At 47.3% G+C, this 22,887-nt stretch overlaps 1 protein-coding gene across 17 annotated transcripts in view; it reads left to right on the top strand.

Annotated features, from left to right (window-relative positions):
- Nucleotides 1-22,887, top strand: part of Itpr1 (inositol 1,4,5-trisphosphate receptor type 1) — a 307,630-nt gene that overhangs the window by 152,476 nt on the left and 132,267 nt on the right. For 10 of the 17 annotated variants that reach the window (XM_076841084.1, XM_076841096.1, XM_076841087.1 and 7 more), the window contains 15 exons: nucleotides 1,484-1,735; nucleotides 2,423-2,564; nucleotides 3,435-3,615; nucleotides 4,676-4,863; nucleotides 6,967-7,105; nucleotides 7,743-7,797; nucleotides 8,614-8,779; nucleotides 8,876-9,046; nucleotides 9,504-9,566; nucleotides 10,913-11,050; nucleotides 13,773-13,898; nucleotides 16,384-16,584; nucleotides 18,712-18,963; nucleotides 20,425-20,550; nucleotides 22,067-22,195. In XM_076841084.1, the coding sequence (XP_076697199.1) occupies nucleotides 1,484-1,735; nucleotides 2,423-2,564; nucleotides 3,435-3,615; nucleotides 4,676-4,863; nucleotides 6,967-7,105; nucleotides 7,743-7,797; nucleotides 8,614-8,779; nucleotides 8,876-9,046; nucleotides 9,504-9,566; nucleotides 10,913-11,050; nucleotides 13,773-13,898; nucleotides 16,384-16,584; nucleotides 18,712-18,963; nucleotides 20,425-20,550; nucleotides 22,067-22,195 (2,329 nt within the window). The remainder of the gene's footprint in view (nucleotides 1-1,483; nucleotides 1,736-2,422; nucleotides 2,565-3,434; nucleotides 3,616-4,675; nucleotides 4,864-6,966; nucleotides 7,106-7,742; nucleotides 7,798-8,613; nucleotides 8,780-8,875; nucleotides 9,047-9,503; nucleotides 9,567-10,912; nucleotides 11,051-13,772; nucleotides 13,899-16,383; nucleotides 16,585-18,711; nucleotides 18,964-20,424; nucleotides 20,551-22,066; nucleotides 22,196-22,887) is intronic. The other 7 variants (XM_076841099.1, XM_076841098.1, XM_076841089.1 and 4 more) reach the window with 1 other exon arrangement.

The following is a 22,887-nucleotide window of genomic DNA, read 5'->3' as shown; positions in this document are numbered from 1 at the left end:
TTCCTGGTACAAAAAAAAAAAAAAAATCAATTTGCAAACATATGATCTCCTGAATACGTAATTCATTGATAGCGGGGCATGCCGGGGTCACAAGTAGGAGGAAGGCTTGTGAGGGCCTGTCAGGGCCTGGGATCACCCTTCATCACCATTTGTCGGCGCAGCCTGCATGTATTGTGGTAGTTGAGCGTCAGTCTGTGTGGGTTCAGATCCTGACCTATGTTCTTACTAGTTTTCTGACATTGACCAAGATTGGCTTCATGCTCCAGTTTCTTTATCTGCAGAATAGTGGTGATTGTACCCACCTTTTGGAATGATTACAGACTGAGCTAGACAATGTCCCCATGTGTTCACATATCTCTGCATTGCTGTATCTATTTGTACACCTCTGTGTGAGTACGGAATGAGAACTGTGAACATTCCTACTCCTGAATCTGAAATTGAAATCGGAAACTTCAAACCCTGTCATGATGCTCAAAAGGTTTCAGATTTCGGAGCCTCTCAGACTTTCAGATCAGTATAGACTGCAGGTCTTCCCAAGTCTAGAAAACTTCAAGGTCTGAAACTCTGCTCCTGAGGGTTTCCAAGAAGGGATGCGGGACCTTTGCTTCCAAATTCTTACAACACTGCGGGGTCTGTTCTAGCCGTCATCCTTCCTGTGATCATAACTCCCCCATACTCTCGTCATTCCTGGGATGTTTCCTGTTGGCACATGCCCACTGCCACCAATCTCCACCTTTGTGACACTTCCCTGGTCCTTAGTGTCACTCCGCCCCCAGCTCTGAGGCTTCTAGCCCTGCTTCCTGAAGGGAAAGGAAGGAAAAAGGAGGGAAGTAACTCATAGATACCTCTAAGAGGAAGAGGGAAGAAAGTAGTGCTTCTAGTATTTTTCTAATAAAATAACTAAAACTTAGCAATTAAAATGTCTTTAATGTCTTTTCGTACCTCAAGCATTCCAGTTTCTTCCCTCCCATTATACATGATATTCATCCCTTCAATTTCTACTACATCCATATGCCCCATAAATCACATAGTTTTCCCTTATTAAAATTTCATATAAATTATACCCTATGCCAGATACCTTTCTAAAACTGGCCTTGATTATTCAATATTGTTTCTGAAACGTATATCGGTGTTAATAGAGGCAGACAGTTTAATTTTGACTTGGGAGATATTCTCTTTTATTAATGTACCATCCAAGAGAACCACCCAAGGCCTAGCCATGTTCCTCTGATTATTTTATAAAACACTTGAGGGTAAAATGGAATCAAGTTACAATGTGATTGCCCTAGCACGGCTGGACACGTGAGACAGTGGTGTCTCCCTTCGCTCTCTGGCGTAGCATGAACTTTGTTTTATTAGGAGCCAAGGTTGGGTGTAGAAGAGTCACATGGGTGTGAGTTCAGATGGCCAAATGTGCCCCCAGGGAAACAGGGCCTGCCTGGATACCTAGAGTGCCAACCTGATGCCCCTTTTCTTTCCTCAGGTATCAGCTGAACCTCTTTGCTAGGATGTGCCTGGACCGCCAGTACCTGGCCATCAACGAGATATCAGGCCAGCTGGATGTGGACCTCATCCTGCGCTGCATGTCTGACGAGAACCTGCCCTATGACCTGCGAGCCTCCTTCTGCCGTCTCATGCTCCACATGCACGTGGACAGAGACCCCCAGGAGCAAGTCACTCCCGTGAAATACGCCCGCCTCTGGTCCGAGATCCCCTCGGAGATCGCCATTGATGAGTGAGTCTGGCTCCTTCCTGTGGAGACCCCAAAACCTCGTGTTTATAATGTCCAGTGCAGCAGTAGCTAAGCCACGTGTGATTTCTACTGAATCATGGAAGAAAGATGAAGTTTTTATTTATCTATTTTTTGACATTGTTCAGTTTAAAGTGAAATCATTTGCTTGGCAAATATTATTTCATTCCTTAAAGTAAGAGGTGGCCAGGTGCAATGCTACATGCCTATAAATCCCAGCAGTTCAGGAGGCTGAGGAAGGAGGATCTCAAGTTCAAGGCCAGCCTCAGCAACTTAGCAGATTCTAAGCAACTTCGTGAAACCCTGTCTCAAAAAATAAAAAAGACTGGGGATGTGGCTCAGTGGTTAAGTGTCCCTGGGTTCAGTCCCCTGAAAGAGATGGCATGATTGTGTTGTATACCTTTTGTGTATCTCTAATAGTCTCTACATTTGAATGTGTACTGTGTGCTAAGATCAAGGAATATTAGTGAAGAAGTTGGAAACCTTATTTCTATGCTAGTGGGGAGGATGGGAGAACAAGGTCAGTGACTGATGTGTATGTGGTGACGTGTGCTGAGGAGGAAGAGGTGAAGCAGGGTGCAGGGATACAAAGTGTCAGGGACGTTGACTTTGGGGCTGAGCGGCCTGGGCACAGCGTGACATGGTGTTTCCTTCCCCTGTCCCTCCTTGCAGCTATGACAGTAGTGGAGCATCCCGAGATGAAATCAAGGAGAGGTTTGCTCAGACCATGGAGTTTGTGGAGGAGTATTTACGGGACGTGGTTTGCCAGAGGTTTCCGTTTTCTGATAAGGAAAAGAATAAGCTTACATTTGAGGTAACGCATGATGTGACCTGTGTGTTTTAGTTCCTTTTTCAGTCATCATGAAAAACGTTTTACAGCAATGGGGCAGATATAAAATATGTTAGTAAGTGTTGATTTTTGTCACGGTGCTCTGATTGGTGTCATCAAAAAGAATTTCCACTCAGTTTTGTTCCAGCATAAAACAGAACCAACACCAGCCATGTGGCTCAAGAAGGCTCTTGGAAGAAATGAAGGAAGGGAATTGGGTCATGCAAAATGATAGAATGTGACATGCGCTCTGTATTCGTGTTAAAAATGTCAGGGAGGGGCTGGGGATGTGGCTCAAGCGGTAGCACGCTCGCCTGGCATGCATGCGGCCCGGGTTCGATCCTCAGCACCACATACAAAACATAGATGTTGTGTCCGCCGATAACTAAAAAAAATATTAAAATTCTCTCTCTCTCTCCCCCTCTCTCACTCTCTTAAAAAAAAAAATGTCAGGGAGAGGCACCCTGTGCTGCCATAGATTAATCATTTGAGGAGCATAAATCCTTATTACCTTTGACTTAAAATGTCTCTGGGACCACTTCCACCTTTTGGGGTTGTATTTCTGAGGATTGCAGTGGTAGTATTTGTGTCCTTGTTGGTATTACTTGGCTTGCTCGGTGTTAGCCTGGGGCACCTGCACACACTTGGTGATTAGACCAATTTTATTAACTAGTCATCAGAGCAGATTTGCAGGGTTTTGTTTCTCATTTACTCGTTAACAGAGACCGTAAGGGAAATACCTGCCTTCTCTTACCATGAGGAAGGTCAGGTCTCTTGTCTATTACTCACTAGTCGACCTCAGGTGGAGCAGGAAGGTGCCATTCCTCTAACGCCACCTTCTTTTTCCCATGGTAGGTGGTCAACTTAGCCAGGAACCTCATATACTTTGGTTTCTACAACTTCTCTGACCTCCTGCGGCTGACCAAGATCCTCCTCGCCATCTTAGACTGTGTGCACGTGACGACCATCTTCCCCATCAGCAAGATGGCGAAAGGAGAAGAGAATAAAGGTAACGATGATGTGGAGAAGCTGAAGAGTGAGTATCTGATGGTGCCCGTACATCTGAGATGCCCTCCCAGCCTTCCCTGTCCCCGTCATGCTCTGCCTCACTTTGTGACATCACGTCCTTCCCCCGTCCATTCCTTCCAGCTCTTCATCATGAACATTCTCAAATGTTAAGAAAAGTCCCAGGGACCGTTGTGTGAATTCCCACACCCCTGGTGTCGAGTCTCATGATTAGTGTTTTGAGGCTCTCCTGTGCATTACCTGTGAGAGTCTGTGTCCACTTTGTGGAACCATAAGAAAGTCACCTGGCATTTTCAGTGTTCTCAAAAACATATGTGTCCTCATTTGTTCTTGGACCCTGAATGATAATAGTCATGCATGAAACATGATCATGCTTGTGTCTTGGTATCTGTTTCCACTTTGTGAATAGGAAAACCCCCTTTATATACTTATTTCTTCCTCTGTTGTAGGAAGAAACATAGTGAGCACATAGTCTCATTTTTCATCTGGTTTTCTGTAGATGTCTCCTGCTATTTGTTAAGCCTTGTGCTGTTGCCGTTTTGCATGCATAATAATGCTATTTAATTCTGTTGTTAGTTCTTATTCTGCTTTAAGAATTGGCGTATACCTTAGGGGTAGAATTCCTAGCTTGCACGAGGTCCTGGGTTTGATTCTCAGCAACACACACACACACACACACACACAAAGACTTCTCATTTATATGTGAGAAAACTGAGGGATGATATGACATCCCCATGATCAAGCAGCCTTTGGGAGCAGTGCCAGGTTTCGTGCCTGGTTGGTGCTGAGATATTAAGTACTTTGCACATTAACAGGCACATACGTTGCTGAGGAATAAAACTTGGGGGTGAATCCATATCACCCACGGGGGCCAACAAAACCCAAGTTTTTTCCATTCTCAGAAGTCTTCAGCTTTGGGGTGGGCACCCACCTTTTCAGTTTCCTGGGGTCCCAAGAGTGTTTTGGAAGGGGCCAGGTTAAAGGACCTGTTCAGAGCGCCCCCTGCCCCTTGCCAGGTACTCAGGGAACTCTGCCGAGGTCTGACCCAGGTCTGTCCTGGCCCTTCCCAGGCAGTAACGTGATGAGGTCCATCCACGGAGTCGGGGAGCTGATGACCCAGGTGGTGCTCCGGGGAGGTGGCTTTTTGCCCATGACCCCCATGGCCACTGCCCCCGAAGGCAACGTGAAGCAGGCGGAGCCAGAGAAGGAGGATATCATGGTGATGGACACCAAGTTGAAGATCATCGAGATCCTGCAGGTATGGGAGGAGGGACAGGAAGGTGCACCCAGAGGCACTGTTCACTGCTTTCTGCTCTGATGGAGTCAAGGCGTTCTGAGAAGAAATGGGAAAGACTCTTAGCTCTCCCTTGCTTGGAGCTGACTCCTCTTGATTCCTTCACTACTATCTCCTGCCCCTGCCCAGCACAGCCTTGTCCCTCCGGCCAAACCAGGATTTGCTGGAGTCCCCTTAACTTCCCAAGGTCACTGCCTCCCTGTCTCTGCCTGTTCTATCCCCTTTTCTTGGAATTCACTGATCTTCCTGCTCCAGGCGCCTGAGCTCCCTGTCGGGGATCCTAAGTCTGTTCAGGGTTCCACTGATTTTGCAAACTTTCCTCTTTATTCCCTCCATTTTTCTTATATTCATTCATTCATTCATTTGAAAAATATTTGAGCCCAAGCCAGTGCCAAGTCCCTTTAAGCACTGGGAAGCCAACAATGAACCAAGTAGATTAAATTTCTGCTCCTAAGGAGCTCATTTGGATAGCAAGTGTAGGCATTATTTTAAAAAAATATCAGTGCTCAGATGTTAAAATATAAAGGAGGGTCAGGGTGGTGTTCAGAATTGTGGGGAGCCGGGCTTTGGGGGACATTGTTTTTGGTGGCATTATCAGAGAAGGCTTCTCCAGTGAGATGTCACCATCAGAGACTTCAATGAAATGAGGAGCTGGCCTTGCAGATATCCAGGAAGAGTCTCAGGACAAAGAGCAAATTCAAAGATCCTGAAGTGGGGGCAAGTTGGGGAACAGGTTGTTCAGAGGAAGACAGGAGAGGGTGGATCAGGTGGAGGAAATGCCTGAAATGCTTTTGGATGTTATGAGTTCAACACTGAGCGACTCAGGATGCCTTCTGTGCGCCTGCTCTAACCCGAACCTGCTCAGAGTCTTTCCATTTGAAAGATGACTTTGTTCAGGAATGAAAATCACCTACAAGGAGCGGAAAGGGGGAGCACAGGCGCTGGGTTTTCGAGCTGTAGTGAGGCCAAGAGGGTCACAAACCCAGGACAGACCCTCCCCTGTGCACGGAGTCTCTGGCTTTTGCCTCTTCAAGGACCGTTCTCTTGGAATGGTTCCTGGTCTTTGTCAACAAGTTCTCCCTCGTTCTGTGATGGTTTCCATGTGCCATGCAAACTTGCTACAGTGTCACAACTTAAAAAAGATTACAGCAAAAATGAAATCCTTCTGTTACCAGCAGCAGTTGCTCTTGCCGGTCTTCCTGCCTCTCTGTCTTTACAGCCAGCTCACCCACAAGAGTTCAGTGTGTTCATTCCTCCTGTCAGCCGCCCAGGTACCCTGTAACCCATTCATTCTGACACCTACAAGTTACCATCGTAGTGATTTTTGAGGCTCTGTGAAGATACCGAGTGGGGTGTACAGCAGTCGTTTGGAAACTTAGGGAGTCGGGAGGTAGGCCAAACAGCTGTCTCTTGGAGAGGTGACAGCTCTGAAATGGGGTCAGGTTGCCAAGAGGGCTACCCAGAAACAAAGACTGTACGGAAGGAAGAACGGGAGCTCCTTCAGCAGAGCCAGCGGGATGGTCTTTCTTTTTGACCTGAGCAGCCATCCTGGGAACAGTGACTCTGCTGGCGTAGAGGTTGAGGGAACACAGGACATCAAAGAAGAGGGAGCCCAGGGGTCTGTTCCCCAAATCAGGGGAAACAGCCAGAAACATGTTGAAAATATAAACCAAGCTCATACTCAGTAGTAAAAAGAAAACTTCTGTCAGGGCTCCAAAGCAGCCTACTTTACTCTCCCCTGTGTTCGGCCCAGAGCTGGCGGTTAGCAGTGGCTGAGAAGTCCTGCTTCACGGGGCGGAGCAGGGAGAGGGTGCTGTAGCTGAGTGAGTTGCCAGATGCCGAAGCTCCCTAGAAACTAAGGTGCTGTGGGCCCACTTGGTGTGTCCCGTGGAAGTTCTGCTGTTGATAACGTGACTTGCAATCTAGGCCAAGTATTTGCCTCGCTTAGTGCTTAAGGGATTTGGTGCAGCTAATGCTGGGCCCTGCCCGAGCACAGTGGCTTGGCGAGGGGCTGAAGGTGGCTTGTTCGTGTAACCAACCTGTTTCCGTTTCCACTTCCATCTTTAGTTCATTTTGAACGTGAGGCTGGATTATAGGATCTCCTGCCTCTTGTGTATATTTAAGCGCGAGTTTGATGAAAGCAACTCCCAGACCTCAGAAACATCCTCCGGAAACAGCAGCCAAGAAGGGCCCAGTAACGTGCCAGGTTGGTGATCCCAGGGTGGGGTTTCGGCCATAGAATGGGACCTGGGAAAACTAGAGATGCAAACGGTGTCTTCTAGAAAGGAGTGTTCAGTGGGAGTGTTTTTGAGGACAACTGTACTTCAGATACATGGACCTGAGACTGATGCTTTTGGGGCAAGAGAAATAATGGAAAGACCCCACATTGCTTCACTGAAGGATCTTATCTCCTCCTGTCTTGGGGACTTGAGAGCCGAGGTTTCGGTGTTGTGGTTACCTACAAAGTCCCCATAAAACAGAATAATGAAAAAATAAATTTCCCAAGAAATGTCAGTGTTATGAGCAGTTTTACTCATGTTGGAAGTTTTTTCCTGCCCAGGAAGTAGTGAAGACAGGTTAGGCAGAAGGTTGTGGTAGGAAAAAATCCCCTGCCAATCCCACGCTTCCTTGGGTGAGGTCACCACACTCCCCTTCAGCATGAAGAGAAGTGGCAGCAGTGAGCTGCCACACCTAGAGGGTGTCCCCTGGGTTAGCGTGGCCCCCCACCTGGGCAGTGGGTGATTCCGGAAGATGTGGGTTAGCCCCGCAGCTTTGCCCCGCACACCTTTTGAGAGGTTCACCAGTCATGCATGTGTCTCAAGTTACGTTCCTTAACTTTTCAGGGGCTCTTGACTTTGAACACATCGAGGAGCAAGCGGAGGGCATCTTTGGAGGAAGGAAAGTGCACTTTCAGTTGCTGTGTCATAGGTGGGACCGGGAGGTGGAAGGCCACTCTTCTTCAGCTCCAAACGGCTTGTCTTCGGCCACATTAGTAGCTTCTTAATCTCTGGGCTCTGCCTGCTTTGCTGATCTCTGTGTTCTTACTTCTCACATCACTAGGAGGTGGCCTGTGTGTGTTTCTTGCCCAGGACAGAAAGGATTTAAGGAGGTGTCCCCCCAAGTGTATACATCGCAAAATCATGTTTAAATGAGAAAACTATGTTTAAGTGAGAAAATAGAAGCAAAAGAAACAGGGGACTCAAAACAGAGCTTCTGACCACCACGAGCTTCCTCACTGGTGGGCCGTGGTGTTAGCAATGCAGCAAAGAAACACTGTCTGTTCCTTGTTCCTATTGTTGAATCCCTCCTAAAATATCTCAGTACTCACTTTTGAATGGAAATATTATTATTGTTATTGTAAACGCATACACCTGCCAGCTTAGAATTTAGCATAAATACCCCATTCCATCATTCTTATATTAACCCACGTTGGGGGGATTATTTGTTGCTGCGAAATAGCCTCCTCCCAAAGCCTTGAGGATTCAAAAGCTTAGAGTTTTATGTGGCTCCGGGGTTTAAAAAAAAAAAAAGTTTGACAGTTAAACAGCCTACTGTCCCCTCCCCTCATGGAATAGTTGAAGGTGAAGCAAGTCTTTAGCACTGAAGGAGCTAAGTCATGTGAAATGGAATAGAGGGTTGGAAACCTGTCCAGGCCGGGTGTGAGTGAGGCCTCCGAGGCTCACTGGGCCTCTCCTCTCCTGTGTGCTCCTGCAGTGAGGAGAACACCCCACTGGACCTGGACGATCATGGCGGCCGGACCTTCCTCCGCGTGCTGCTCCACCTGACCATGCACGACTACCCGCCCCTGGTGTCCGGGGCCCTGCAGCTCCTCTTTCGGCACTTCAGTCAGAGGCAGGAGGTCCTCCAGGCCTTCAAGCAGGTACCTCGTGTGGCCAGCGGGTGTGTGGTGTGTGGTGTGTGACTAGTGGACTGTGTCCATTAAGGCCCATGCTGCTAACACACTGCACCCCTCAAGGTTCAACTGCTGGTCACCAGCCAAGATGTGGACAACTACAAACAGATCAAACAAGACCTGGATCAGCTGCGGTCCATCGTGGAAAAGTCTGAGCTGTGGGTTTACAAAGGGCAAGGCCCCGACGAGACCATGGATGGTGCGTCTGGTGAAAACGAACATAAGAAAACCGAGGTGAGAGAAGCACAGGTTAGGGCACCCGGCAGGTGGACAGGCCTCTCAAAACAAGGACACTCCCTGTTCTGTCTATAGATACAAATGCAGATTATAGCTGGGCTTTATTTGTAAAAGTTTTCCTTGTTAAGACACCAGGGTGGCAACTATTCTCCTAGGGAAAAAAAGGTACAAAATCAAAGGTGAGCTGCGTCTCTAGGCCACCCAGAGCCATGTTGGAGAGACCTGGATGTGGAGGGAATGTCTCTTCCTGACGCCCCAGGAATAAATGTGTTCTGCAGCCAAGGTCTGGCATCCTCTTCCTGTTGAATGTAGATGTCTTAGGAGCAGACCCACCATGGCTGTTGGAAAATAGCACAGAACTCCTCTTCTTTGATGAAAGGTGGTGCCCACCCTAGCAATCCCACACTCGCCCGAGAGCTGTGCAAACCACAGTTCTGTTCCTTTTGGTCCCTAGGAGGGGAATAAGTCAGAAAAGCAAGAAAGCACCAGCAGCTACAACTACAGAGTGGTGAAAGAGGTAAGCCCTCGGCCTTCTCCCTTCTTTAATCCCCCAAAATGAAGGGAGAATGGTCTCTTTTTTTATTTTAGCTGTCAATGGGCCTTCATTTATTTATATGTGGTGCTGAGAATCAAACCCAGTGCCTCACACATGCTAGACAAGCCCTCTACCACTGAGCCATGACCCCAGCCCCAGAATGTTCTCTTTGATAAGTGGGTGCTAACACACAATAAGTGGGGAGGAGGGGAGAACAGACGTTCACTGGATTAGACAGAGGGGAAGGAAGGGCAGGAAGGGGGGTGGGAATAGGGATGACAGTAGAATGAATGGCCTTAACTTTCCTGTGTTCATACGTGAATACATGACCAGTGAAACTCCACATCACGTACAACACCAGAAAGGGAAGTTGTCTGCCATGTGTGTATAATACGTCAAAGTACACTCTACTGTCAGGTTAACAAAAAATTAAAAAAAAATAAATCATTCTCTAGGGAGCTCTAGTTAGTGGTGGTCAGTTGAAGGCAGGAATGCCTGCACTTTCTTTTTCATGTAAAATTTAGCAGGAAGAAAGTAGAGCTCATGGGTCGAATGCCTGTGGCTTTCAGCGTCTGAGTTTGAACACGCCCTGCTATTTCTTTCTTGTGTGGTCCGTTCCTCACCTCTCAGAGGTGCAGCCTTTTAATAGGCACCCCGTGTTCCTGAAACTTTGCAGTCAGATGCAGGATTAGCTGGTGTGATGGTCAGGTGTGTGTCTCCGCACCATGGTACCCACCAGTGACAGCCACAGCTCTTTGGAAATCTTTGCATGAGGTGGTTCAGAGTTGGCAGGTTGGGAACTTTGTGTTTTTGCACCCCAGAGCAAACTCTTCTTCCGTTCTCGGCAGTTGAGGCCTGCTTGTGGGATTTGCAGTGATCTCTTTGAAACTGTCCCGCTTGCTCTTGAAGCCATAATCAGCTAATTCTGGAAGGCACATTCTTGATCTTGCATGGGTTTGGTTTAATGCAATTGACAGGGATGCTGTAGGCTGGATTTACCTTGTTTTTTTGGGGGGGTTGGTGGGGGACAAGAGTGGTACCAGGGATTGAACTCTAGGGCACTCACCCGCCAAGCCACATCCCCAGCCCTATTTTGTATTTTATTTAGAGACAGGGTCTCACTGAGTTGCTTGGCACCTCACTTCTAGCTGAGGCTGACTTTAAACTCAGAATCCTCCTGTCTCAGCCTCCCGAGCCTCTGGGATCGCAGGCGTGCACTACCACGCCCAGCTATTTGAGGTTTTTAATGTATTGTGGTCCCTTCTGCCTGCCTGTCCTGTGGTCTTTTTCTAATTTCTGGTTTTCTGAGGTTGCTTCTTTTCTCCCAGATTCTGATTCGGCTCAGCAAGCTGTGTGTGCAGGAGAGCGCCTCTGTGAAGAAGAGTAGGAAGCAGCAGCAGAGGCTGCTGCGGAACATGGGCGCCCACGCTGTGGTGCTGGAGCTGCTGCAGATCCCCTACGAAAAGGTGAGCAAGCTCCTGGCTCGCGGCTGCACTCCCAGGGGGATTCCTCCAGCCCTTCAGGTTTGGAAATCCTCCTGCACCATTTTTAAGATTCTCTGATGGAAGAAGAGTCCATTTATTCTGATTCCCAAGCCACATTGCATAGACGTATGTCTATCAGGGGTCAGCCCTATACCTACAATGGGCTGGGCCTCTATGGTTTCATTTACAATACTGCGGCAGCAATGTAAGTGTCACAGGTTGCTGAATGCTGGTGGGAACATGGGACTTGCCCATCCTTGTCATCTTCTGGGTGCGTGTTTGAAGTGAAGACACTTGGATTGAGGTCTTCTGTTTGGTTGCTATAGATGGTCCTTGCAGTGGATGGAGACTGGGTTTAGGGAAGCAGGAGCCTAACTCCTTGGCATTTGGTTTGCTGCTGCTCAGGCCCTGTGAAAGCATTCACTCCATCCTGCAAGAGCCAGTGGGGCTTTGTGCTATGCCCATTTGACAGCAGAAACTGAGGCTTGTGCAGGTTCGGAGTCCAAGGGCCACAACTCAGGTGTGTCAAGTTCACCAGTGACTTCAGAGAGGTTGGCTTGCTGGTGAAGAGGCCCCTGAAGAGGGCTCACTATCCACCGAGTGCTCACAGGCTCTCCTTAGCTCTTGTGGTCCTGCAGGTGAGACGTGGTGTCATTGGCCCACTTTAGATGAGGAGGTTCAGGGGGATCCAGAAAGTTCCTGCAGAGAACCCTCCCCCTCAATCACAGGGACCTTGGGAATCAGCCAGGTCGGGCCCATCTTTCAACAGCCACAAGTCCAATGTAAGCTCAGTGCCCCAATAGGACAGTGCAGGCTGGAAAGTTTAACTTGCAGTTAACATGGGTCATGTATCACTCAAAGTCTGGCTGCCAGGAGGACCAGAAGGGTGCTTCTGCCTCCCCGTGTGGGATTTTGCCAACCACAGCTGGGTCTCCTAATATCATTGGTTTCCCTAATGAGCAGTGGACATCTTCAGAACAGCATCAGTCTCCATGCACCCAGATAAGGTTGTAGTCTGTGGTTTAAAGGGGTGTGTGCGTGTGTGTGCGTGTGTGCGCTTGTTCACTTTGGGATGGGCACAAACATCCCTGTGCATGAGTGGTGTACAGGGAGCCCACCAACAGGGAACCCTGTGAGATGTGATGTCTTCAAAGCTTATTCGCCTTATAAAAATCTGAATTCAAGCCCGGGAGGCTTTTTGGTGCCTTCAGCACCTGGAGATTGCTTTTCAGTGGGCAGAGGCAAGCGTGCTACTATTGAAGGTTCCCATGGCAGCAGCTCTCTGTCCCGAGCCCTCCGATCTCTTCCAGCTGGAAGGTTTGCCGCCTCTCCATTCCACTGGCAAGAGATAAATGTAACCCCTGCTCCGTCATGCTGGGACTTGTGATTCGGATCCCTTATCATTCTCCTGTTGTTGTTCCATGACCAGAGCTGGTCACTCAGATTCCTTCTGTCATTTGTTCCTGGTGGGTCTGTCCTGTTTTCTCCCAGGGTTATTTTTTTTAGACCAGAGGTGACAAAGCCATAAACATGGGCCAGATGCAGCCCACTGTCTGTTTCTGTAGGATGCGTCAGAATGATGGCCACATTTTGGAATTGTTACCTGAGTACTCTCTGTACTTGATTTTGCTCCTGGACCCACTAAGCCTGAAATATTTACTGTCTTGCCCTTTCAGAAAAACTTGGCTGACCCCAATCTAGTCAGATAAGGAAACGGGCCCAGAGAGGTTATGTAACTTGCTCCAGGTCACATAGCAAGGAAGTTGTCAAGCTGGGATAAGAACTGAGGAGTTGTTTTCCAGGCCTGCATCCTGTACTCCCCACTCTCCTGCCTCTGCGATGGGACGATGGATATGACATGTCTTGGGGAGACTGTTGGGGACTGTAGGAATCTGAAGGACGATTTCCACTGAGGGACTCTCTTTCTGTTTTTGCTCTTTCAAATGTTTTCTAACTTAGAATTGGGCAGAATGACCATTGGTTTTATATAATTGTCTTATTACAGGATATTTAACTTTTTTGCAAACTGACGTTTTAAATGCAGGAAATACTTTCGTTATATAGAATGAGAACCCCATCATCTTGTCTGTGGAGAGTCACATCATGATGCATGTGCAATGCTCAGAGAAGGTACTGTCCCCATTTTGCAGAGGGGACTGCTAACTCTTGGGTTTAAACAGCATGCCTGAGATGACAAGGAGGTGTGGCAGGTGCACTTACTCCCGTTTTTGATGCACCCACTCCCATTTTTGATGCACCCTGCCCTGTTACCTGCCTCTGGAGATTAACATGCCATTGTAGGTTGGGAACTTAAACAGATGAGCCCAGGAGCTGTGGAGAGGAGCGCTCACCAGCTGGGATGAGGTCGGCCTGGCCTGCTCTCAGCCGTTTTCAGAAACGGGGTTCAGACGGTATAGCTATTGCTGGGCAGCGGAATCCCGGGAGCTTTCACCCCATTGCCTTTTTCCTGAATAAAGTCTTTTCTGATTGTGCCCTAAGGCTACCGGGAGAGAATTCGACTCATGATGAGGCTTAGATAAGTGACTGGCTGCCTCTTGGGGTGGACCATGCAGCGCCTCAGCATTTACCCACAGCCGGCCCTCAGCGGGGGCCTGAATTCTGCCTTCATGGGAAGTGTTGGCGTGGAAGCTGATGTCCTGCCTGGCCTGGTGATCAGTGCTTTCTGTGTCTGTCCCCGCCATAGGCTGAAGATACCAAGATGCAGGAGATAATGAGGCTGGCTCATGAATTTTTGCAGAATTTCTGTGCAGGCAACCAGCAGAATCAAGCGTTGCTGCATAAACACATAAACCTGTTCCTCAACCCAGGGGTAAGGCTGGAAGCTCGTCTGCAAAGCTGTTGGGGAGGGGGCTGGGACAGCTTGTCCTTTCGCCGTTGTGACTTCTGGGACTTGTAATGCAGTATTCATTCCAAAGGGGAACATTGTGACCAGATGTCAGGAGGACATAAATATTCCCCATATTTCGAGGTTAGGAAAGGGGGGTGCAGGGGAGGGGAGAAGGGAGGAAACCATAGGTGCAGAGGAAGATAGGTTTCTCTGTTTTTCTTGATCATATCTCTTATTGTATCAGACTTAGCAATATGGAAATGCCAAGTCTTACTACCTAGCCAAATGCATAATATATCTACAAAAACATCTATATTCCATGTGAGTTTGTTCAATACATATTTAAAGAAATATTAAATATGTGTTACACATTTAAAAATATTTATAAATATATAACACATGTATTACATATTTTTAAATAGTACTTTATCTTGCATTTCCTTTTTAAAATTTAACACACAGTGGCTCCCTTTGGAAATCAACTCTATATATTTTTCTCATTCTTTTTTTCTTAATCTTTTTAATTTTTAAATTTTTAAATTAGTTATGCATGACAGTAGAATGCATTTATGCACTGATATATCTTACATAGATGGGATGTATTTCTCATTTTTCTGAGTGTACATGTTGCAGAATCACATTGGTCATGCAGTCACATAAATACATACAGTAATAATGTCTGTTTCCTTCTACTACCCTTCCTATCCCCACATCCCTTTCTCCTCTCCTCCCATCACTCCCTTCTACCTAATCTAAGGTAACTCTGTTCTTCTCTAGTGCCGCCTGCCTTATTGTAAATTAGCATCTTCATATTAGAGAAAACATTCGACCTTTAGTTTTTTTGAGATTGGCTTATTTTGCTTAGCATCCGTTTACTGGCAAATGGCAGGATTTTATCCTTAATTTTTCTCATTCTTTTTATGGCTAAGCAGAATTCCATTAAATGGCTGTAGCTTTTTAAAAACCATTTCTATATTAACGGGTAATGAGGCAATTTATAGTTTGGGGCTTTGTAAATAATACTGTGTAGGACATCTTTGTACATGAACATAAACAGAGTATTGCTAGAGGTTTCCAGAAAAAAAAGTGTTTGCTGGATTGTAGGATAATATTACTTGTTTGCCTTGTTAAGAAAAAGAAAAGGCAAAAGTTGGAAAGATTGAGTGTGGAGGTGCACTCCTGTAATCCCAGTGGCTCAGGGGGCTGAGGCAGGAGGATCACAAGGTCAAAGCCAGCCTAAGCAATTTAGTGAGACTCTGTCTCAAAATACAAAATAAAAAAGGACTGGGCATGTGGTTCAGTGCTTAAGTGCCCCCTGAGTTCAATCCCTAGTATCAAAGAAAGAAAAAGAAATAATAAAAAGATTGAAGTCCCTTCCTCACACCAAACATAATACTCAGTAACTCTGTATAAAGGGTCCCAGATAATGCTACTGAAAGATAAGATGAGAATATCTCATGACTGTAGGAAAAGTAAAGTTTTCTTAAACAGTGTGCAAAGATCACTGATTATAAAGGAAAAATACTAATAAATTGGAGTTAAAATTTAACTTCTGGTCATCATTCCTAGTGGCAAGCCATAGAACAGGACAAGACATCACATTGCACTTGTTCAACAAAGAATTCATATGCAGAACATGCATAACCAATTCAAAAAGGTCAATGAGGGGAAAAAATAGACAACCCACTTGTAAAGACTGGCAAAACTCTCGAACAGGGACTTGTTAGTAGAAAATGTTGAAATGGCCAATAGATAGGACGGGCATGCTCCATATCATGAGTTGAGTCATCAAATGCAAATTTATCTGATGCATCTGTGTCCTGTAAGAAAAGACTACGACTTAAAAGTCTGAGGATACTAAGCACCCACAGGAATGTGGAGTACCAGTGTTGTACAGCATAGATGGTAACACCTTTTCCAAAGCTTCTAAAGCCAAACATATTCACATCCTGTGACTTGAATTCTACTCTTGGGCATGAACCCAAAACAAATGTGTGGTAGTCAGATCATGGGGTGGGTGTGGAGAAGGCCTGTTTCTCTCTGTCATCCATTGAGGTGGATGCTCTTGGGTGGTTCATTTTTCTGTGCACTTATTTATCTTAGGAAAAGTTGACTAGCCAGGTGCAATGGTGCACGTCTGTAATCCCATTGACTTGGGAGGCTGAGGCAGGAGGATCATTAGTTCCAAGCCAAAAGCCAGCCTTAGCAACTTAGTAAGGCCCTAAGTAACTCAGTGAGACCCTGTCTCCAGAAAAAAAAGGTGGGGGATCTGGGGGTGTGGCTCAGTGGTTAAGTGCCACTGGATTCAATCTCTCCTACCAAAAAAAAAAAAATGAAAAAGCACAGGGTGAGACAATGGAACAGGAAGCCTCCCTGGGGGGTCACAGGCCTCCCTCTGGCTGTTCTCACTGACCTGCACCTGCCTCCTCCTGACCGTCCCCCATGCTCTCGTCCCTCCCTGCGGCAGATCCTGGAAGCCGTGACCATGCAGCACATCTTCATGAACAACTTCCAGCTCTGCAGTGAGATCAACGAGAGGGTGGTCCAGCACTTCGTCCACTGCATTGAGACCCACGGCCGCAACGTCCAGTACATCAAGTTCCTGCAGACGATTGTCAAGGCCGAAGGGAAATTTATTAAGAAGTGCCAAGACATGGTCATGGCCGAGGTGATGATCACACATTTCTATGAAGCTCCATCCATAGGGATGTAAAACGGGTTTGGTCTTCACTGTGTGGTCTGCATCCTTGGCAGGAGTCCTACAGGAGGGTAGCTTGTGATGATGGTGTGTGTGTGGTTTTATGTCTGGGGCCCTGGCAGGAGTCGGATCCAGGTTTTCATTTCAGGGAAGCTGTTAACTCTAAGGACATTTGACTTGCATTCCTCTGAGAGGGCAAAGGTAGAGGAACAGTGAACCAAGAACGTGGTGCTTGAGGCTTCAGTGTGGTTAGGGGCCAGGAAGCCAGTGGAGCTTTCCTGCTCACAGATGATGACTTTTATCTATAGTTACCTGAATCATTAGCTTGAATTTTTTCTTTTTGGTATCAGGAGTGCTTGACCACTGAGCCATATCCCCAGCTCTGTTTTTGTATTTTATTTAGAGACAGGGTCTCGCTGAGTTGCTTAGGGCCTCACTAACTTGCTGAGGCTGCCTTTGAACTCACGATCCTCCTGCCTCAGCCTCCTGAGCTGCTGGGATGACAGGTGTGTGCCACCACTCCTGGCTGTCTCACATCATCCTGTCGAACCATGACTGCAGCATATTTAATCTTTTCACCTTAGAAAAAAGGTCTGTCCAGAAGGGAATCCTTTAAAATAAAATCTCTGATGATACCGACTCGACTCGGTAATGCTTGGATTTCTAATCCGGTCTACTTTTGCGATTCCGGTGGCAGCAGAATGGTGTGGTCAGGAGAGAGGGCTCAGGAGAGGATAGGAAAGCTGGCTGAGGTGCTGTCCTGGCTGCGTGACTTGGTTGCGTTACTTGGCACCTCAATGAGCGTTCCCATAAAGTGAATGCACAGCGGTGTTCACAGTCAGTATGTGGATTAAATGAAATAAAATGACAATAATAGCTAACATCTACTAGAAGCCTGCCATATTCTGGAATAGGCAGTATCTACTTATTCTACACAACAGCACCCTGAGTTAGAGATTGTATTTGTTTCCATTTGTATTTATGAAGAAACGGAGGCACAGCAAGGTTAGGTAATCCATCTATTTTAGTCAGCTTTTTCGTTGCTGAGACTAAAAGACCTAACAAGAACAATTAGAAGAGGAAAAGTTTATTTAGGGGGTCAGGGTTTCAGAGGTCTCGATCTATAGATGGCCGACCCCATTCTTTGGGGCCCGTGGTTAGGGCATCATGGTGGAAAGGTGTGGTGGAGGAGAGCAGCTCAGGACGTGGCACCAGGAAGCAGAGAGAAAGACTAAGCTCTCAAGATATATTCCCCAAAGTCCCACATCTTACATAGCCACAAGCACAGGTCAGTTAATCCCTGTTGGTGGATTAAGGCTCTTGCAACCCAGTCATTTCACCTCTGAACTTTCTTGCCTTGTCTCTCACATGAGCTTTTGGGGGACACCTCATGTCCAAACCATCACACCATCTGAGGAGTTTATCTTGATATCTGACCCATAGAGCATGAAGGTTAGCTATGGATAAATAAGTAACATGGACCTTCCTTATTTTGACCCCTGAGATCTTCTGTAACTCATCTCATGCTGAGGCGATGTCTTGTCTTAGATTACGAGGAACCGTGTCCTGGGGGCACGTTATGAACAGGAATCCTCAGGCTCTTTGATGAATGTTGAAAGGAAAGGTATCTGACAGGTGTGCACCACATATCTGAATTAGAAGTGTATAATCTGTGATTGAAGAGTTAAGACATTAGATAAAAGACTTGTAAAGATACTGGTTCAGTAAAACAAGGAGATGAAACATTTAAAACAGAAAAACCACAGTCTCATTAGGTTTGGGAATACAGGTGCTAGCTTGCAGTCTCTTTCTGCCTGATGTATACGTGGTGTAGAGACCTTCTCGTCCCCTAATATGTTTTTTTTTTTTTTTTTAAGAGCACTGTGGTGTTTCTGTATCCTGGGAGTAAAAGGATCATTTAGGAGATTTTTAGTTGATCAGTTATGTGAATGAATGAAAGATCCAGGAAATAAAATAAAAATAAAAAATCTAGGAATACAGGTTCCATGGGTTTGGGAAGGTAAAGGCCAAGGCAACATGCCTCTTTCTGGGCACGTGGAATCTGGTAAGGCTGCCTGACCCCTGCCCTTTCCACAGCTGGTCAACTCTGGAGAAGACGTGCTCGTGTTCTACAACGACAGAGCCTCCTTCCAGACTCTGATCCAGATGATGCGGTCTGAGCGGGACCGGATGGACGAGAACAGCCCTCTCATGTACCACATCCACCTGGTGGAGCTGCTTGCTGTGTGCACCGAGGGCAAGAACGTGTACACGGAGATTAAGTGCAACTCCCTGCTCCCGCTGGACGACATCGTCCGCGTGGTCACCCACGAGGACTGCATCCCTGAGGTGAGCCAGCCCAGCCCCGCGGGACCTCCCCAGCTGCCTCCACGTGGCACCTGGGGCTGTGGTGTGGTGGGCCATTGGTGGTGTTCAGACTTGCGCTCATTTTTCAGAAGGATACTGTTCTGCCGGGACAGTGGCTTCCTGGGCATGAGGTTGGTGTGATCGGAACACGGGGAAAGTCAGTCTTTGTCTCTGTCCCTTCCCCGGGGGAGACAGCCTCAGCTCTGTGGAACTAGTTCAACCAGTGTGCAAAGAGGCTGTGCCCTGGGCCACCACCTTGCACACAGGTGGAGAATAGAGTGAGATACGGGTCACATGAGTGTCCCTGAGCTCTGTCCAGGAGGGAATGCTTTAAAACGAAAACTCATGATAAAAATAATGAACGACCATTATGAGAAACTTAGAAACAAGCTCTGTGGAACTAGTTCAACCAGTGTGCAAAGAGGCTGTGCCCTGGGCCACCACCTTGCACACAGGTGGAGAATAGAGTGAGATACGGGTCACATGAGTGTCCCTGAGCTCTGTCCAGGAGGGAATGCTTTAAAACGAAAACTCATGATAAAAATAATGAACGACCATTATGAGAAACTTAGAAACAGCAGGTAATCAGTAAGAAAATCAAAATGACCCAGAATCCCACCCCTTATCACCAGTAACTGTTAAAATTTGAATTTAATCCTCCCAGGCCTCTTTCTTTTTTTTCCCTTTTCACATATATTGGTAACAGAAAAGTGGATCACACTGTATATATCTTCTCCTTGTATATTTGAAAAGATAGAGTCTTAGTTTATATTGTAAACTAAAATCATGTGTAGCATATGATGCATACGAGATATTTATACTACTATGTTTTTAGATGTCAAATACATATATACTTTTATATGAGGATTGAACCCAGTGCCTCTCACATGCTAGGCAAGTGCTCTACCACTGAGCTACAACCCCAGCCCTGAGATATATAATATTCCTTTAAGAAAACATTCTATCACATTTTTCGTGTTTGTTCTCTTGTGGTGTCCATCTCATAGCTGCTGCTCTAGATTTTCTTCTTTGATTCAAGCATCGCAATCACCTCCCAACCCAGGCCACATCTTCAATGGTACCTTGTCATGAACACACGTTCTTAATGTCTTTGTTAGTGCGTTATAACGATACATGATAGGTGGGTTCATTTTGACATGTTCATTAGTGCACATGACATAATTGGCTTCATTTCAATCTCAATGAGAAGTTCCTAATTTTAATGTGGTCAAACTTGTTGCCCTCCTGTGGTCGGGGTGTCTGCACGGGTCTTTACCTGGAGGTCATGAACAACCTCGCTTCCTAAAACTTGTGCTTTTGAATTTTATAATCATACACTGGGGGTCTAAGAAAATGGACGGACCCTGTCCCCGGCTTCTCACTTGGAAGCTGATTCCCTCCGTCCCCCAGGACAGTCCCCCAGAGGCGTGTTTCTGCCTGCAGGTTAAAATCGCCTACATTAACTTTCTCAACCACTGCTACGTGGACACGGAGGTGGAGATGAAGGAGATCTACACCAGCAACCACATGTGGAAGCTGTTTGAGAACTTCCTCGTAGACATCTGCAGGGTGAGTCTTTCCGGAACCCAGGAGGCAGGGTGGTGAGCGTGTGTCCTGCTGGCCGCAGCCCTGTGCAGACATTTGTGGGGAAGAGGTGCCTGCGGCTCTTCTCTCACGTCTCCTTCCTTCCTGTCCTTTTAACTGAGTATGGATGTGAGTGGTCAACCTCCTGGAGGACGGGTTGCCCTGCCCCTCACAGCTGGGTTTGTGATGATGGCCTGGGACACATCAAGATGAAGCCCTTTCCTTGAACATCCATCTGTGCTTGGGGACACCTCCCTGAACTTGAGCCCAGCCTGGTGTTGAGGGTCCCGCAGAGCCTGTCCCCTGTCTCTGGCCTTCCCGACCCAGGGGCAGGGTCGATCTCAGGACACTTACGTGGTTTTGATAACGACCTTACTATTTATTCCCAATATCTCCCAGTTTGAATCCCACCAGTCCAGGTTCGGGCTTAGACTTGGGGGTCTCCTGGGTTTCTTTAAACCAGGCCTTTTAGCTCTTCTGTGAAAGGCCAGTCAGCCTTGTGGGTTGTGTCCGTGTACTGAGAACCAGGGGAGTGGCTGGTGTTCCAATGAACCTCATTTATTCAGATGGCCGCTGGTCCTCGATCTGCGGAGCCCTCCGTTAAATTGTTGAGAAACGTGTAAAACCATTTCTTTACCTGATTTGACAAATGGGTTCTGACACCGCCTCGTGTTAAGATTACAGCATGACCGTCTGAGAATGAAGCTTGATTTTTTAATCCATTTTTTTAAAATTCTAACCAATGCTATATCTGAAATTATAGGACTAATAAATCCAATATTCAGACGTAGTCTCCAGTCCTAAAATGGCTAATCTTACTCTAAGCAGCAAAATTTAAGTAGGCTACAGGGGAAACCTCAGGTGTCTACTCACCCTAAAACCTACGTGGTCGGTGGTGCTGACCTGCGGCACACTGGTTTTTTGTTTTTAATATTTTTTTTTACTTGCCTACGGACACAATCCCTTTCTTTTATTTATTTATAGTCATGTTGGTGCTGAGAATCAAACCCAGTGCCTCACACGTGCTAGGCAAGCACTCCTCCATGGAGCCACAGCCCAGCCCCCAGGGCCCATTTGAACAGTGAATTTCAGTAAAACTCTAATAGAATGAAAGAATTTGGTGGGACCAGAGCCCCACAGTGACCCCAGGCGGGAACAGTGTGGCCTACCCTAGCTGAAGGCCTTTCTCGGGAGAGCAGTTCACTTCGGGGGCCATGGAGACTCCGGTGGGTCCCCTGCCTCCTCCTGCTCGTGGGGGTCTTGGGCTCCCTGGGCACAGCTAGTAAGTGACTGGCGCTGGCCTTGCTGACCCTTCCCACTCTGAACGTTCTGTGATTCTGTGCCCCGCTATCTTTCTTTTCCACTCTGCAGAACTTACTTTGTATTGTCGTGACCTCTTAGAGGGATGAGTACCTCTGCCCTTGTCTTTGTCATGGGTGGTCAGCGGGAAGGACCCGCGGTAGGTCCTGGGGTCAGCTCTGAGCGCCTGCTCATCTTCCAGGCCTGCAACAACACAAGCGACAGGAAGCATGCGGACTCCATCCTGGAGAAGTACGTCACAGAGATCGTGATGAGCATCGTGACTACCTTCTTCAGCTCGCCCTTCTCGGACCAGAGCACCACTTTGCAGGTGAGGAGCGCCGGCGAGGGCCGGGCCTGCGCAGGAGCCCTGCAGGGCGGAGGTGATGCAGACATGGGAGCCTGCAGCTGCCAGTGAGCCACTTTGGCAGAGCACTGATCAGACTCTCCCTGAGGGCCAGCGTCACAGATGCCCTGGACTAGACAGGGGACCCACCCCTCAGCAGCAGTAGGGGCTGGTCCCAGGGCTGGCCGGCCACCCCGATTCCAACACCCATGGCTGCTAAGCCCCTTCTGTAGAATGACACAGCCTTGCACGCACACCTTCCACGAATCCTAACTCATCTCCGTTACTCGAAATACTTACTGCAACGTCAGGGTTGGGAAAATAGTGGTTAAAAGGTATTGTTTAGGGAACAATGACAGGAAGATAAAGCGGACATGGGATTGGTGCAGGTGCAATGTTTTCATCCCAGAGTTCCCATCCTCGATGGGGGGAGCCTTCAGAGAGGGAGCCTGTAGTCAGGACTGACAGTACCTGGGAGGTTTCCTTATCCCAAATGGTTCTCTTGGCTGTAGGTTTTGTTGTTGGGGGGTGTTTTTTTTTGGACTGGGAATTAGACCAGGGCCTCCTGCTTGGTGTAGCGCCATTGAGCTCTGTCTCTAGACCTGGTTATTTTTTGTTCAGTCTTCCCCTCCCTCCCTCCAGTCTTAGAGAAGAACCTCTTCAATAGCTGCTAGCTT

Source organism: Callospermophilus lateralis, chromosome 20 (genome assembly GCF_048772815.1).
Source record: "Callospermophilus lateralis isolate mCalLat2 chromosome 20, mCalLat2.hap1, whole genome shotgun sequence".
Taxonomy (NCBI): Eukaryota; Metazoa; Chordata; class Mammalia; order Rodentia; family Sciuridae; genus Callospermophilus; species Callospermophilus lateralis.
This window is presented reverse-complemented; position numbering and strand designations above follow the sequence as displayed.